An 18,001-nucleotide genomic window follows, 5' to 3' on the forward strand; every position below is an offset into this window, starting at 1 on the left:
CCCCTGCAGTAGCTGCTCTGCTGTAACGGTAGGAATGCTGGGCCAACCAACCAGGCAGCGAAGAAATAAAGAAGAATCTGCTCCCATTCTTTCCTCTTCTTTCCCTGGTGCCTTGCCTGTTTTATTGGTCACTGAGACCACTATAGTCGGTCACACTTGGAACTACATTTCCCAGTGTGCTCTGTGTACTCTGATCAAAGGTAAAGTGCATGGGGAGGGGAAAGAGGAAGAGAATTCAGATTCCTTTTCATTCCTGGCAATAATCAGGTTGGTTTCTTTGTTTGTCAAAATGACCTTCTATCAGGTGAGTGGAATAAAAAAAACAATGAAGAACACTTCTGAAGGGCTCCTTAAGCTATACATCAGTGGTCCCCAACCTTATATTCAGCGGGGACCTGTCAACGCTTGACAATTTTACTGAGGCCCGGCAGGGGGGGTAGACATTTGCCAAGGGACGTCGCCGACCCCGCCCCTGCTCTGCTTGCTTTCCCGCCGGCGCCCCTGACTTCCCACTGCCCACTGGGGGGCGCTGCCAGCAACAGCTGCGCAGTGTCATGCCAAGGGGGAGCCCCAGCCATGGCGGCTGCTGGAGAGCACCAAAGGTGAGCCAGTGGCAGAGTGGCAGGACAGCCCCCGAGGCAGCTGCCGGGGAAGAGGACGAGGAGGAGCCGTGGCCCGGTACCGACTGATCTACGGACTGGTACCGGTCACCAAACCGGGGGTTGGGGACCATGCTATACATGGTAAAAGACCTTAAGTGAGGAATCAGTTCTTTTAATGTTAATTCACAATGTATACCAGACCACTGTTAGTGCTGTCTTATGGATATTTTCAATCCCTTTCCTGACTGTTCAGCTTTCATCAACACACCAAAAACATGTCTCTTTTATTACTGGAGATACAGCAGAAAGCTTGTACACAGATTACCTGAAGCTACAACTGATCTCCAGACCACAGAGATCAGTTCTCTTGGAGAGTATGGTTACTTTGGATGGTGGATCTTACTATAGCATTACACCCCATTATGCACTAAATCTTGGCCTCTCTAGGTTCCACCCCTAAATCTTCAAGAATATTAGGACCAGAATTGGCAACCTAAGAAATAATCAGTTGCTGACAGCCAATATAACCAGGATCTCTGTGTGGTGGGGGGTTGAATGTCTTGGGGGTATTCAAGGTCCCTTTTATAAATTTTCAGCTTTCAGTCATTAAAAAACTAAGCATCTTTCCCCAGCTGCTGTACATTTCCCCTCATTTCTAAGCAGAAATTGACTGCAGGCTTTCTCCCTCCCACCCCCACCCCCCACCCCCCAAAAAAGGCAGGACTATGAATCCCAGGCTTCTTGATAAGAGGGAATGATTATGAAACTAGTTTAAAAGCATAGTGTGGACATGACTTATGTGTAAACATATTATTCTCTATGTGTAAACATATCTTTATCTCTCTTTGAAGACTGCAAGACTGGTAACGGTCAAGAGTACCGTGGAAAAATTGCACAAACAGCAGGTGGCAAAACTTGTCAAGAATGGAATTCACAGACACCTCATAAGCATGATTTTTTCACACCACGAACCCACCCAAATTCAGGTCTGGAAAGGAATGTAAGTACCACATACTATTTATCAAGAAACAGAAAGAAATATATAATGCTGGACAACATAGAAATGTAATACTTCTCATGGCCCTGGAGTATAGCTGGAGGGCATGTGAAACTGCATCTGTGCTGAAGCTAAGCCATTGTGGGTCCAATCAGTGTAGGGTAGCCAGCCTGTAGGTGGGAGATGGAGACCTCCCAGAATTACAACTGATCTCTAGACCAGGGATCCTCAACCTGTGGTCCTCCAGATGTTCATGAACTACAATTACCATGAGCCCCTGCCAGCAAATGCTGGCAGGGGCTCATGGGAATTGTAGTCCATGAACATCTGGAGGACCACGGGTTGAGGATCCCTGCTCTAGACTACAGTGATTGGTTTCCCTAAAAAAAAATGGCTGGTTTGTAGCATGGGCTTTATGGTATTATGTTCCCATTGAGCTCCTTCTATTCTCCAACTCTGTCAATGCAGAGACTTTGCCTCTAAATTTCCCAAATTGGAGTTAGCAACCCAAGGTCAGTGCCTGGATTGGAAATTTGATGGGAAATCTATGTAAGCTGCCAAATTCCTGGTGGATAAAAGATAGGATATAAATATAATAAATAAGAGAGGATGAACTTGAAGTACCTTGCTTACTTGGATAAAATCCATTGTCAACCACAGCAATCACAAACCAGACTCCAGTCAAATTGCTGTTCTTTTCTTTTAACAAACAATGAAAGCAATCTTAAACAGACCTACTCAATGTTGTTCAGTGAGGATTACTCCCTGGAAACTGTTCTTTGAATTGCACTGTAAGTCCCCTTCACCAAAATTCATTGGCCTAGAAAAGAAACAATGCTTACTTTCTGTAAGCATTTTCATAATGATATGGTATCTATCTATCATCTATCATTTACTACTAAACATAAAAAGCTCAAGTTGAAAACTCACTTCCTACCTGATGTACCACCAATAGAAAGAGAGCACTCTGTCAATTAGGGCCAATCAGTTCAAATTGGACTCTGCCAATGAGGACCAATCAGCTCCAATTGCAGGCAGACAACTCACTCCTTACCTGATTGCCCCACATGGAAATATTCCCCCAATAGGAGATGGCTATAGATTAGGAATGGCCTGCCCTGGTAGTTTAGCCCCAATCAGGAGGGAGCCCTCAGCCAGGAAGAGATAATAAGGAATCAGCTCTCTGCCTCCAAATTTCTGCTGGTTTCAGAAGTTTGCTGGGTGGAAGAGGATGCAGAGTCAGAGCATGCCCCATTGCCAGTAAGTTACCCTGGCCCATTTCAACTCAGAGGACATGGGGTGGGAGCGCAAGCTGCCTTCTGGGGCAGCCTCTGCATGTCTTCTGTAGGAAGGGCTGTGGGATGTCCAGAAATGCCCCTTGCCAGCCCTCCTGGACCCAGGGCATCCAAGAAAAGCTTCTAAACTGGGAATGTTTATTCATGAATATGTCATGGTCACTGCCCTGGAAATGTTTACCAATGAGTAAGACATGGCCCTCAGACAGGAATGGCCTGCTCTGGTAGTTTAGCTCCAATCTGGAGGGAGCCCAGCTGCCAGTAAGTTGCCCTGGCCTCTTTTAACTCTGAGGAGTGGGGAGCAAGCCACTTCCTGGCACAATCTTTGCATAGCATCTGGAGGGGAGTTGTAGGAGGTCCGTAAATAGCCCCCTGCCAGCCCTCTGGGACCCAGGGCAGGCAGGAAAAGTCGCTGCCCTGGGAATGTTTACTCATGAGTAAGTTCAACAAAATCAGAGTCCAGTAGCACCTTTAAGACCAACAGATTTATTCAAGGCATGAGCTTTCAAGTGCATGCACTCTTCCTCAGCTCATGCCTTGAATAAATCTTTGTTGGCATTAAAGGTGCTACTGGATTCTGATTTTGTTGTGCTACTTCAGACCAACACGGCTACCCACTTGAATCTATCTATGAGTAAGTTGTGAGGTTTGCAAATTGCAATCTGAGAAGGGAGGAATGCTTTGGGGGTAACCATCATAGGCAATTGCAGCAGGGAAAATAATGCTGATATGGGTGGGACTGGGAAAATGTAGACTTTCCCTTTCCATATGGATACCACCCTGGTCTTGCTGTAATCTTTCCAAGACCATCCCAACAAAACAAATATGAAACCAATGGAATGTAAGATGGAGAAACTATAGATGAGGCATAGAAGTACCATGAGGCCATGGATATGTGTGGAGGAGGAAAGCACTGTTTCCCAGTAGCACCTTCCCAGTAGAAGAGTTGGTTTTTCTACCCTGCTTTTCACTGCCAAAAGGAGTCTAAGAGTGGCTAATAATAGCCTTCCCTTCCTCTCCCCACAACAGACCCCCAGTAAGTTAGGCGAGGCTGAGAGAGTTCTGAGAGAAATTGCTCTGTGATAACAGTTTTTAACAGGATTGTGACTCACCCAAGATCACCCAGCATGTGGAGGAGCAGGAACTCAAATCCAGCTTGCTACTTAGAAGCCACTGCTCTTAGCTAATACACCAAGCTGTACAAATGGCCATTGACTTTAAAAGATGTAGCTAGAGCACAGGCAGAAGAAGCATACTTTTTTTTTTACTTGCTCATTGACTGTTATGGAATTCTTTTCCTTTAAATTTGGATCTTCTGGCCAATGGCTTCTCAGAGCAATACAGGTATTTCCTGCAATGAGAGGTGATTATGTGGTTAATAAGGTTTGCAATCTGAGAGGGGATGAATGCTTTTGTGTTCTGTGTGTGTGTGTGTGTGTGTGTGTGTAGGGGAGTTCTACACAGCCACCCATCCCAAGCAGCCCTTTCCTCCAGGGGAACTAATCTCTGCAGTCTGGAGAGGTACTTTCATCCTGGGGGTTCTCCAGGTCCTACTTGGAGGCTGGAATCCCCAAACAGTGGTAGGGATGCTAGCCTCCAGCTGAGACCTGGATATTCCACTTCCGGGGTTTCTCAATGCCTGAAGAATATTTCAGGGGTTTCTCAATGGTAAAAAAGTAAAGAAAAGCTGATGGAGGCTGACATTAAGAAACCCTCTGCAAGTTCATTGCCAACCAACATTTGCATGCTTGACTGTAACATGCAACTGGTTTTGATTTACTTTGATATTGAATTGAACTGAAGAACGTACAGACAAAGGTTTTCAGTTCTTCAAGCAAATTTTGTTATCAATTAAATATTTTCATTGAAAGAATACACTGTGACTAGTTTATGAATTATTTCATGTTTCTTGTTATTAGCAATTACTGCCACCCAGCATTTCTCTTTGTTTCCCACCTGGAGCCTGGCATCCTTGCACCTCAGTGGAATCCAAAGCCAGAGAGTGCCCCCTCCCAAGTAGCCCTTTTCTCCAGGGGACTGATCTCTGTTGCCTGGAAATGATCTGCAATTCCAGCCAAGGTCCCAACTGGAGATTGGCATCCTGCAGCCTCTCTGGGGAACAGTGTCACAGAGTTCGCCCTTCCGAGCAAGCCCTTTCATCTCCAGGAGCCTGGAGATGAGTTATCATTGCAGAGTCTCCCCTCCATAACAGCATAGGAAGCTGATCTGTATAGTTTGCAGTTCTTGTTATGTTGTTAATTTTTAAATTTTTTCTAGTATTGCAGAAATCCAGATGGTGATATTAATGGTCCTTGGTGCTATACCACAGACCCAAAGAAATCTTGGGACTATTGTGACATCCCAAATTGCCGTATGTATGCCTACAGTATTATCATTTTAAGTCTTCTGTTGTTTCAGTTTCAAGAACAGTCTCAGGCTAGAACTAAGCCTGGTGATCAAATGGAGTTGTTGCTGAAAATGAGAAATGTTAGCCTGGTGACAAGTTCACCCACTTTCCCCCATGATCTGTAGATACAGAAATATGTATGCAATCATCTTCCCACCTCCACATTATTGGCTATTATCAACATGTTCATGGGAATTGAACAAAGAATATGCTAGGAACATGAACAATCTTCCCCTTCCAGTTTATTCTACTACATTGTAAACAAAGTTAGACCTACAGTACCCATTCAGAGGAATAATTTCGCTAGGACTGTTGCATTTTGATGCCATTCCGAAGTCACCAATATCTAGTACATTCTATTGCCTTCCTCCAGGCAGTTCAGAGTAGTGTACATGGCTGCCCTCCAGTGTATCTTCACAATATATCAGCATATGAAGTTGCCAACCCTTGTTCCATCAAAGTCAGTATTATCTGCTCAGCTCTCCAGGTAGCCAGGCTGAGGTCTTTCACATCACTTCCCACCTGATCCTTTTTAACTGGAGATGCCAGTGGTTGAACCTAGGACCTTCTACATACAAAGCAGATGCTCTGCCAGTGAGCTACACTTCCTTCACAACCCTGTGAGGTAGGTTACACTGTGGTGCTGGCACAAAGTCACTGAACATGAGGATGCCAACCCAGTACTTCCAAATCCTAGCTCAACACTGTCACTTCATTGACTGTCGATACATATATGTGACCCTGAATGGCCTTATGGGTAAGTACCAATATCCTGGTCAGTAGAGAAACAGATGAAAGGAGACATTTTAAAAGTTGGTCAGTAGGGAAACAGGCAAAAGGAGACATTTTAAAATGACAGATACTTTCACCTATTATTGAGATGTTTCGTAATCAGTTTGAATTGAATTTATTAGATGCAGCATAATCATAATCAGTTTAATTCTTCAGCTCCTCCTGAATATGAATGTGGGAAAGCCAAATATGAACCAAATCGGTGCTTTGCAAGGATTGTTGGTGGATGTATTTCAAAACCTCATTCTTGGCCATGGCAGATCAGTCTCCGAACAAGGTATTTAAAATGTACATTTAATGACAGTACAAAGTACTTTGCAATTGTCTTTATTTGCGTCTGTGGGGGAATGGATGTGGCAGGCTTGTATGTCTGAGAGAAAGTAAGTTTGGAGTGAAAGCTCTTAATGAAATGACTCAGGCTTTCACTTAAGTTGCTTCAAAATGTAAAAAACCAGTTCGAACAGTACCATCCGAAGACTGCCCCTCCAACAAACTTGTGTTTGGGGACTCCCAGTACACTATGTCCCTTCAAGGATGATTGGATTCCCCTTCCCCAGACCTGGGGTTGGCCTCTCACACACCAATAAAAACAACTGGCTTTATTGAAAAGGATTAAAAATGGTCCAGGCTTGAGCATAAGGCAGGTACAATAAAATAACAACATCTGTCTTCCTGCATACACATACATACATAAGGGCAGGCCTTCAAATCAGCATCTTCAACATCTTCAAATCAGCGTAAGTAACAAAGTGGCAGGTTGGGGATGCAGTGAGATGATCCGGGGTCTGGATGGTATTAGTGGCCCATTCTTAGAAAACTTGTGCCAGGTGGCTGGAAGTGAACGTTACAGGAAAACCGAACCACTGACCATCAAGAATGTGATCCAAAAGGTTATTGCTTGAAATTTATGACACAGCCAAATGCTGATGTTTAAACTGTCAGCGGTGGCCACTCTCTTGACAGTGTGTGTGTGGGTGGGGTGTGCGCGCAACTGTCTACATGTACTTAAGTCCTTACTCTCTCTGTACACCTGTGCCACCTCATCATGCTGTAAAGTACCTGAGCTATTGGAATGAAAACATTCTCCAAAGGGATATTCTGATTGCTTCTGCAGAGTGCCTGTGAATGAGAGAGCCTGAAGATTTGAGCAACAGTCCACCTCAGAGCACTATGGTTCATCTGAAATTCATCTTCTCCTCTGCCTCTCTCTTTCAGTTTCAATTTGCACTTCTGCGGAGGCACTTTGATAGACCCCCAGTGGGTTTTGACAGCCACTCACTGCTTAGATCGGTAAGTTTTTTTCTGACACTAGTGACTGCTTGCCCTTGAGTAGACCAACCAAAGAGTCTTCTGCCCAAGACAGCATGTTGCTATTGCTATAAACTCTCCCTGGGTACATTAATAAACTAAGCATTTATTGCCTATACAACACCTTGTAAACAAACAAGTTTAACTATTAGGTTCGAGTCCAGTAGCATCTTAGTGAAAAATAAGATTTTGGTGCTAGTGGATGTGAATCTTGGTGCTCTGCTAACAGACTCACACAGCTGCCCTCTGAAACTGGTTTAACAGTTGTGATTTTTCTCAAAAACTCTGGCAGTTGTAGCTTTATGAGAATAATTTGCAAGAGGTTCCTAACCCCTTTACTACAGTTACTGGAGCCTATTGGCTTGGAGTAAATGTGTGAGTACTCTGAAAAGGACAATTTTTCAAAATTCACAAATGTGTCTGTGGCTGAGATGGCAGGAACATAAAAAAAATGCCAAGCTAGAACAAACCAAATGTTCATAGTCCAACACAGTGTGTTGTCTTTTTCTCCAGAAAATCAAAGAGAGAAAGAAGAATGTATGCAGCTGCCAGAGTACTTGTGGGGTGGGGGTGAGGTGGGGAATTGAGTCAGATTAAATAAAACTTTCAAAGAAAGGGATAGAAAACAAAAATGGAAGTAGCTCTATCGAATTGGCTTTATTTCTATTGACTTTGGAGACATAATGGAAATGAGGACCTTATGGTAATTAGCTGCTGGCCACTTTTAGGAATGTTTTTTTTAACTTGCAGGGAAAGTATTTAGCACTTTACAAAACTTGGGGCACTTGGAAAAGCCTTAAGTGTCAAAATGCAAACCAAAATGTTAAGAGCCCAGCATTATCTCTAACAACATTCAGGGGGCTCTTGTACTCTTCAGCCATGTGAATAGACATGAGTCCTGGAGGTCTGGATACACTCTTACCCAACAAAGCGCTCTCTTCCAGGTCACCACACCCTTCTGCTTACAAAGTGGCACTTGGATTACACAGGGAAAGGGCTATGGAGGCATCAGTACAACTCCGTAACGTTGTGCGCATGTTCAAGGAGCCAAACGGCGCAGACCTTGCCTTGCTGAAGCTGAGCAGGTATCCCTCGGATCATAGTTCTTACTGTTTAGTGCCCAATGCATGTGTCATTTTTGTGACATGGTAACTATTGTGGAATGAAAGTGAATGGTAGTATTCAACATGGGGAAATGACTGCCAGTAGTTTTAACAGTCTGGTCCAAGCAGGAGGGGAATATTGGCTTGATGTGATACAAATAACTGCAGCATTGCATGTGAAACAATCTCCACATTGTTCTTTTTAGTGGAGTGACAATGATCAGTTTTCAACATGTGTTGTATTATGTACACATAATAGGGATAGTGACTTGGTGCCAGAAGTCAATCCATCTTGATTTCTGTTCCAACATATTTCCACTGAATGAAGAAATATTACGTGAACAAAACATTTTCATATCAAAACTTGGGAGTGTTAGTGTTGGACAGCAGAGCATTGCAACCTTTACAGCAAGCTCTCCTCCACCCATAGGGTGATGTCAGCTTCACAGCTTTTCACCTGTGTGCATCAGGAAATGTGAATGCTTAATCAACCACCGGTCTTCTCCATCTCCCATGTTTCCAAAACAACTTCATAGATCCTTCAGGAAGAAACTGTGGCTCAGTGGCTGAGCATCGGCTTGACATGCAGAAAGTCCCAGGTTCAGTGCCCTGGCATCTCCCACCAAAAGTTGGTGATGTAGAAGACCTCTGCTTGAGACCCTGGAGAGCTACTGCCAGTCTGATAGACCAATAGTCTGATCCAGTATAAGGCAGATTCAGGTGCACTTACTGCTTGGCATCCGCCACAGCTAGCTTTTGCTGCAAGTTAGTACAACTTAACTCAGGAGATGAAAAAGTACATTTGTATAGAACATAGTAAAGGTGCTTCCAAATCAGCCCCACTGCTTTAAAAACATTGTTTTTCCTTTGCAGAAATAGGGCTTACTTTGGAGAAAGCATGTGTGTGGTCAGGCTTCAAGAGAATGCAAATAAGAGCTGGATAAGGCTGGAGTTCTGAGAGCTTATCAGCTCCACTTGGCTGCAAGCAGCATATGTAGTACCTTTGATAAGACAGATATACTGCAGAAGGATAGAGTTGGAGGAATGCCTTGCTAAAACAAACCAAGCAAGCAAACATTACTGCCTAAATGACAGAACACATTTCCTATGAAATTGTCCAGAATAACTATAACAGTAATTTTTAAAAAATCCCACCAAAGTCAAACCTCATAATAATGTTCCTTTCAGCCCTGTTCCCATCACCAACGAGATAATCCCCGCATGTTTGCCTTCAACCAATACCGTGGTAGCAGACAGAGCCGAATGCTTTGTCACAGGATGGGGTGAAACAAAAGGTGAGTTCATTCTATCATCCTTTTTTCTTTGCTCTCAAGTCACAACTGAGAGGGTTGTTAAGGCAAGAGACATTCAGAGGCAGTTTGCCATTGCCTGCCTCTGCATTCGTGACCCTGGTGGTTTCCCTTCCAAATACTGAGCTGGCTTAGCTTCTGTGGTCTGATGAGATCAAGCTATTCTGAACTAGCAAAGCCACCAATATTTTTCATTTACTCGTTATCTCATCCTATCATTTTTATTTTTCACTTTTCTGATTTGTCTTACTTATACACAGGGAGATTTGGGTTGCTTCTCTATGAAAGTTTTTTAAAATTATTATGATCCATATAATGTTGTCCACTAATACACTTTCTGGGTTTACTCCTGTCTTGCTGTGATCTTTCCCAAACCTAGTTTGACACTGTTTCTGACCTATGACAAGGGGATGTACAAGGTGCCATTTTCTTTGCCTTAGCTTCTCTGCATCCATCATTTCCCCCAGGACAAACCAGCTATTGCTAGATCACAACAGCACCATAACATAACAACCTAGTCCCACAATGTGTTGTGTGTGTGTAAAGTGCCATCAAATTATAGCTGATTTATGGGGACCCCCAAGAGTGTTCAAGGCAAGAGGGCAACAAAGATGGTTTGCCATTGCCTGGAATTCCTTCATGGTCTCCCATCCAAATACTAACCAAGCCAAACCTGTTTAATTTATGCGATCTGACAAGATTGGACTAGCCTTGGCTATTCAGGACTGATTCTGCACTTTTTAAAATTCTGTTATGGATCCTGCTGGATTTAGATAGATTTGAATGCGGGTCTTCCTCTACCCCCCCCCCATTGAAACAAAAAAGTGTTTTGCACATGATTAGGAAGCTCAGAAATGGGGGGGGGGGAGCCAAGCTCAGCAGGAGCCTCTTTCTTTTCTTGAGGGGGTGGAGAATTGGAGACAGCAGAGGAGAGGAAAATCTCTGCTGAGAGATGTTAGGCCTTCTGGAGATTCTGCTGAGAGAAGTTAGGGCTTCCCCTTTAAGGGAAGCCTTACAACCTGAGAATGAGTAAACCTTTGAACTGACACCTTGGCTAATCAGGGCTTTTCTACAGCATTGGAGGCTTGAGGCAGCAAGCTCGTTCAGGAAAAGCAGAGATCTGCACCTTTACTCATGCTGATTTTTCAAATATTGAGGGTTATATCTATTCCAGGGCATTGCAGGTAAAAGGTAGGGTCACTCTGGATCAATCATGTTTGTTTCAAATGAAAAATTTAAATCGCCCAAAATCAAAATGGAAATCGCATTCACTGTAGATGGCAGGGTTTGAATCAACCTAGGATTGGAATAAAAGCTCCGTGCAGATTCAGCCCAAGTCAGGGGCAAAATCTGTTAGCTCTCAGAGAAGGCTTATTTTAAGAAATGAAAAAGAAAGCTAGGAATTTGAATGAGCTAATAGACCGCCGCCGCTATATGTTATATGTAACTTTTAATTAGGGTTTTTATGGGGATTTTATTGTGTTTTAACTATTTATGTTGTAAACCGCCCTGAGACCTATTGGGAGAAGGGTGGTCTAAAAATTAAATAATAATAATAATAATAATAATAATAATAATAATAATAATAATAATAATAATATGGCAATAGACTGTCACAATGTATAGCAATCTGTACTATATACACAGGGGACCAAATTATGGCTCTCCAGATGTCCTTTAACTACAGTTACCATGAGCATGCTGGCAGGGGGTCATGGTAATTGTAGTCTATCTGGAGACATTTGTAGAGCCACAGTTTAGTCGTTCTTCCTATACACTATAGTTATCTAGCAACTGCCTGTTTTAAGGAAAGTTGGAGGAATCCCTTGTGGGGGAAGGCATCTTATGGTAGGGGTTGAGATGTTCCTCCCGAGCTTTGACTGGTAGCTTTGTGAGGTGAGGTGCACATTGTTACTGCTCCTGCATGTGAAGGATAGTGCTGAAGATTCTTTTGCAGAACATCTAAGGGTGCTTTTACATGGATAATTTATTTATAACATGAATATATTTGACCACTGCTGAGTGTGTGCTCTGCTTTAGTTTAACAATGCAAACCCAGCCTCCATCCATTAGCAAAGCCACTAATCATTGACACCCCTACTCACTGTAGTGTTGCAGAGACCAAGCAAGCGGAACATTCACAGGACCACAAGTGCTGCTGAATGTGACTTCTGTCTCAAAAGCTTTGCCCTAGGGTAAATGGTTGAGATGTTCTTACTTTGCTTAATACTTAGCTAATATTTATTATTACCTCTCAAGCACAAGACCAAACTAGAATACCACTTATTTCATACTATGGAGAAATGAGTTCTATAGAATTAATTACCTTCACACGAAAATCTGAAATGAAGAGAATTGACTCTTGTCCTGTTTAGATTCCCTTGCCCTGCTTATTGGAACATGAAATGTATGTTGTTCATTCCATTTCTTTATGCATTTTTGCCTTGTTTGCAAAGGGACGGGTGGAGAAGGCATTCTGAAGGAGACTGGCTTCCCTGTAATTGAAAACAAAGTGTGTAATCGGCCTGAATTTTTGAATGGAAGAGTCAGAACCACTGAACTCTGTGCCGGTAATATTGATGGTGGTACGGATAGCTGTCAGGTAAGTGGGGTGGATGACACCAGGATTGATTTCCTACATCAAATAATTGGTTTGGAGTGTTACTTATAAAGGCTTTGCATGACCCTGGGTAGCTAAGCTTTGCAAACAGCACAATAATCAAGAACATGTACTGGAAATTTGATTGCATTTCATTTGGTTAAATAAATTGGGATTCAAAATATGAAGCAGGACAGCTATGTCATTTTTGGTATCTATCAGAGAGGCATAGTATTACTTTCTTCTGTTGCCATACTGATATTATTCTTTTTGCCTTTGCACAGTGCATGCTTTAGTCGAATTCAACTCCATAGTGCGCATTTTATATTGGGCCATGGATTGGGACCCTTCATTGGATCACAGATTAGACCTGTTTAGAGCCTCCATTTCTGTTGCTTTTTGCTTGTGCACTTGAGCAAAAAGCAAGGTTGTTGTATGTGTGGCTGTGAGGAGCAGCAGGATAGCATGGCTAGGTCACTCAGTGGTGAAGTCAATTCCTTTTTGAAGCATAGGCAGGTCCAGAGACTTTGGTTTCTTTTCTTTCTCATGTGACCTCCTGTTACGTGGTCAGTGGGTCACATGCTGCCACCTGGGGTGTTCAAGTCTAGAGTAGTAGAACACTGTTTGCATAGACTGCTCAGTATGGAGAACTGGTTGCATATAAGTAACTTTTCATGTTGTGCCTTCAATCCTTACCATGTAGCAGCAGTGCAAGGGCTAGAGTTCTTGATGCAGAAGCAGCTTCCCATGGGGAGCTATCTTCAGGTGACTGCATTTCAAACCACCATTTTTTTCATCTGGCTTTCACAGCCAGAGCCAACTGACTATTGTGAGTTTTCTGGGCTGTATGTCTGTGGCCTGGTAATTTTAGTCCCTGGTGTTTCACCAGTCACACTCCACACTTCGGCAAGGAGTTTCGCATCTTGCCGTGTCCTACTTCTGAAGATGGCAGCCACAGTCACTGGCGAAACATCAGGGAATAAAACTACCAGACTACAATCATGCAGCCCAGAAAACTGACAACACCCACTGATAAACAATTCATCTGGTGATAAGCTTATCACACAGTGAGCTTTCACCCCATTATGCAATGGCAAGCAAAACCAGAAAATACTATGGAAAAACTAACTGAAGAAAGCATTGGAAGTCTCAAATAACCAGACTAACATAAAGAAATTGTGATCACTAGGAGAGAAAGCAAGACAGTGTAATTCCATTCAGGGTGGCTAAATTAATAAACACTTGGCTATAATCTCTCTGAATCCAACATATAGGAGCAATGACAACCTTCACTATTTTTCTGTTTCCTCATGTTTTTAACTTTTATGTGACAATCATATAGATTGGAAAGCGGGGGCGGGGGGGAGAGAATGAAGCATGCTAGGCCTGCGGATGAATGCCTGTGATAGTCTGTTGCATGTTCACCTCTTAAGGACACAAGGACTCTGTGCATGCAAACTCTGTACATGCATGGTATGTCTCCATGATCAAGAATACTGCTTTATTAATGTCCTCAGTCATGGAGAGGAAATCTACAGATTTAATTTTGTACTTGCTGAAATACACAACAAGTAGGGATGCCAACCTCCAGGTGGGAATTGCGATCCTATAGAATTACAGCTCATCTCCAGACTAGAGAGATCAGTTCTCCTGGAGAAAATGGATGCTTTGAAGGGTGGATTCTATAGCTGAGGCCTCGGTCCTTGCCAAGCTTCATCTCCAAATCTCCTGGAGCCTGAATCTGGCAATGCTACCAGTCTCTGTTGCCCTTCATTGGCCAGGGGTGAGTCATGTATGCAGGGTTAATGTGCTCATTGATGAGCAGAACTAGTACACATAGTCCCACTCCCCCCCTTAGGCAGATTGACTCTATGCTCAAAATATCTGTATATGGAATGATTTGGATTTTTTTATAATGAAGGTCAGATAACGATTCAATCCATTAGTAGGTAAAAGAGCCCCATAGCTCAGGAGCAGTATCAGCTTCTCACTTTGACAATCAGGATTTTAGGAAACATTTTTAAAGCAAAAAGGCATGCACCATGCTTTATAATGCTGATAAAGCAGAGACCCTGGTTCTGAACTAGGGTTGGGCGCTTCGGCGTCTGAAGCAGCCATTCGCACCCAAAGCAGCCAGCTTTGGGGAGGGGCACGGCCACACCGGTGGGTGCACACACACATGTGCAGAGCTCTGCATCTGCATGTGTGCACCGGCCAGCGCACCCACACCTCCCCTCCCCCTCTGTGCTCGGACACCAAAGTGCCCAACCCTATTCTGAACTGCGAAACTGAGTGGAATTTGAAGAGTTAACCACTCTCCCTTCCCTATGTGATCCCAAGGCAAACTGAGGCTGCACAGCTTGATTTTCTGGGTTAGCAAATAGAGATTCGTCTTGTTTGTTTGACCACTCAGATCTCAAAGTGCCCATGATTCTTGTGCCCTGTGTCTGAATACCTATGTTGAACAAGACATGGTACTTGAGTCAGGCAGTAAAGTCCATATATTGGATTATATCTAGTTTCTTTATTCATTTCCTTCATTTCCTTTCCTTCTCTTTTATAGGGTGACAGTGGAGGGCCTCTAGTCTGTGAAGAGCAAGGAAAATATATCCTGCAGGGAGTCACCTCCTGGGGTCTTGGCTGTGCCCAGCCTATGAAGCCTGGTGTTTATGTTCGAGTGTCTAGGTTTATTCCATGGATTGAAAGAATAATGAGTGAAAACCCATGACTTTCTGTTGAAAACCACATGTACAAAAAGAGTAATTCTGGTTGCCATGTTATAAAAAAAATTACATGAAAGGAAAATAAATATGTAAATCCTGTACGCTACACAACCAGATATCCTTGGTTTTAGTGCCTTCTTTCAACATGTTTTGTATTCTCTCATCAGGAAGAAGCTTGAGTTTGTTGAGTGACATACTGTTCTGTTTTAGCTGGAACTCACTTCACAATTTGAGACCCATAACAAATAAAATAAGTTCTTTTTATTTACTGTTTTCTGATCCACTAGGCTGATATCCTAACTTTAAGTGTAATTTTCCTTCACTTGTATGGTCTTCCTGGGGGTTTATGAGTACCCTCAGCTAGTGAGTTTCTCTTTGGGTTTTCCATTCAATGGGATAAGGAAATGCTAGTGTGAGTTGGGCTGTACACAGATAAGCCACACTTTTCTCATGGCCATGGTCTTAGAAATCTATTTTCTGTGTATCGTCCAGTCAGAAGTGTTGTGGTGAGAGAAACTAAGGGCATCTGAATGGATCAAAAGACCCTAAATAAATAATTGCATTAAATATCAATAAAAACAATTTAATTTACAATTCAGGTTTGTCTATTAAGTGTCTTTGCACTCCATAGCAAGAACACTGGAAGATGGGAACAGGTTTCTTCCATTTGAGCTTTCTTTCAAACCCAATTGGGAGGGGTTGGATTTTAATGGACAAGGACTTTCACTGACATGGGTAGCTCCATCACTACTCCACATATTTATATTCAGGTATGTTAAGACATCAGCAAATGGACTACACAGGAACCAAATCGACTGTATCTTAGGCAGCCGACGATGGTCCAGTTCAATCCTTCTTGTCAAAACATATCTAGGTGCTGATTGGGATTCAGATCATGAACTGTTACTGGCTAAAATCAAAACAAAACTCCGCAACATTGAGAGAACATAAGAGTTAAGGAAGTTTGATGTGAATACATTTCTCACATATACAATGAAGGTGATAGATTGATTTTAACTATTGGATGCAACAGAGAAGATGCCTGATGAACTGTGGCCGAAAATTCAACTGTTGTTTAAATAGCAGTTAAACACATACCACACCAGGGCAGAGTCTGCACTTACTTTCTTTATTCCATTGAGAGAAATTAGGGGCTTCTCCTTTAAGGCAAGAGTGTCACATGACCAGGTGTAGCCTATCAGAGGTTCTCTACCACGGAGCTTTCTTTCCCAAGTGGATATTCAGGATTAAAAGCAGTCTGAGATATCGCACAATAAAGGTAGGGTCACACTGGATCAATCCTCCTTGCTGCAGAAGGAAGTTTTAAATCGGCCAAAATCCAAACGGAAATCGCATTCTGTGTAGAGGGCAGGGACTGAATCGATCTGGGCTTGGAATAAAAGCTCCGTGCAGTTTACACCAAGAAGCCAAAAAAAGGTCAAAATGGCTCTCAGATTAAACTATAAGAATCACTGATTGTAGAAAATTAGGAAAAGCTGCAGGCAAAAAGGAGGAAGCAAGAAAATTAAATGTGGATTTTCAAAGGGCAGCAAGAATAGACAGCGAAGCTTACTGGAATCAGAAATGGGAGCCATTAGAAGATTACAAAAAGAGACACATTATAAATGCTTTTGCACAAGTAAAGAGGTTCTGAATGCTATATGCTGCTTGCAAAAGCATTATCAAAGATAAACAAGGGAAGGAACTGACTGACCAAAAGAGCATCAAGAACAGGTGGTGAGAATACACAGAAGAACTATACACATGCAGAATGGAAGTTCGCTCTCTTCAAAATGAAAGATAGAAATAGAACTTGAACCGGCCATTCTTGAGGAGGAAGCTGAATGAGCATTGAGTCAATAGCCAAACAACAAGGCCCGAGGCATTGACATTATACCCATGGAACTGCCGAGATGTGTACTAATCAAAACCATTACAGCTTTGTGACAGAAAATCTGGGAAAATCTGGGAAACGATCTCTGTTCATCCCACTACCTAAAAAGGGTGACTCAAAAGACTGTTCCAATTATCATACAATAGCCCTAATTTCTCATGCCAGTATGATCCTGCTCAAAATCACAGAAGTCTTAGCAACAGCCACTGATTAGCAGGGCAGCCATGGTAAGTCTCTGCCACTGCTTAAGAGAGAATTACTATATATTCAAGCTAGCTTTTGATGGGGGGCATGGCACTTGTAGCAAGCCTATGCTGGATTTTGGAAAAGTTGCAGTAATTTCAGGATGTCTACATCTACTTTATTGGCTACAAGAAAGCTTTTGATTGTGTGGATCGCAACAAATTGTGGAAAGCTCTGCAAAATTCAGGGTGCCAGTACATTTGATCAAACTGATGTAACCTCTCTATGAAAACTAAGACACCATTGTACATACATCATTTGGTGAAACTGACTGGTTCGAATTAGAGAAAGGAGTGCACCAAGATTGTATTCCTTCCCCCTTCCTATTTACCTTGTATGCTGAGATCATTATGAGAGAGAGTGAACTCAAAGAATCAAACACTGTAATTAAGATTAGAGGAAGGAACATAAATAATCTTCAGTATTCTGATTACACTACTCTCCTATCAGAAAATAAGGAAGACCTAGTACAGCTGATTACAAAGGGCAATGAAGAAAGTAAGAAATTGGGCCTTTTCTTAAACACTAAAAAGACAAAAGTTGTGATCACTTTAATAACAATTGATGCTGAAGAGATCAAATGCATTCAATAATTCATTTTTCTTGGATTGCAAATTGATATGAGTGATGATTGCAGTATGGAAATAAAACATTGAATTGCTCTGGGTTGCTCAGCAACAACAAGCTTGAACCAAACTTAGAAAAGCAAGGACATAAGCCTGACTACC

The 18,001-nt window shown here is 42.6% G+C and overlaps 1 protein-coding gene across 2 annotated transcripts in view; it reads left to right on the forward strand.

Annotated features, from left to right (window-relative positions):
* The window catches only part of PLG (plasminogen), a 52,939-nt gene extending 37,209 nt beyond the window's left edge, over positions 1-15,730 (forward strand). For both annotated transcript variants that reach the window (XM_077348226.1, XM_077348237.1), the window contains exons 12-19: positions 1,454-1,602; positions 5,172-5,265; positions 6,250-6,370; positions 7,309-7,383; positions 8,346-8,486; positions 9,693-9,799; positions 12,271-12,416; positions 14,977-15,730. In XM_077348226.1, the coding sequence (XP_077204341.1) occupies positions 1,454-1,602; positions 5,172-5,265; positions 6,250-6,370; positions 7,309-7,383; positions 8,346-8,486; positions 9,693-9,799; positions 12,271-12,416; positions 14,977-15,141 (998 nt within the window). In that variant the 3' untranslated portion in view covers positions 15,142-15,730. The remainder of the gene's footprint in view (positions 1-1,453; positions 1,603-5,171; positions 5,266-6,249; positions 6,371-7,308; positions 7,384-8,345; positions 8,487-9,692; positions 9,800-12,270; positions 12,417-14,976) is intronic.
* Positions 15,731-18,001: the final 2,271 nt, after the last annotated feature.

Source organism: Paroedura picta, chromosome 1 (assembly GCF_049243985.1).
Source record: "Paroedura picta isolate Pp20150507F chromosome 1, Ppicta_v3.0, whole genome shotgun sequence".
Taxonomy (NCBI): Eukaryota; Metazoa; Chordata; class Lepidosauria; order Squamata; family Gekkonidae; genus Paroedura; species Paroedura picta.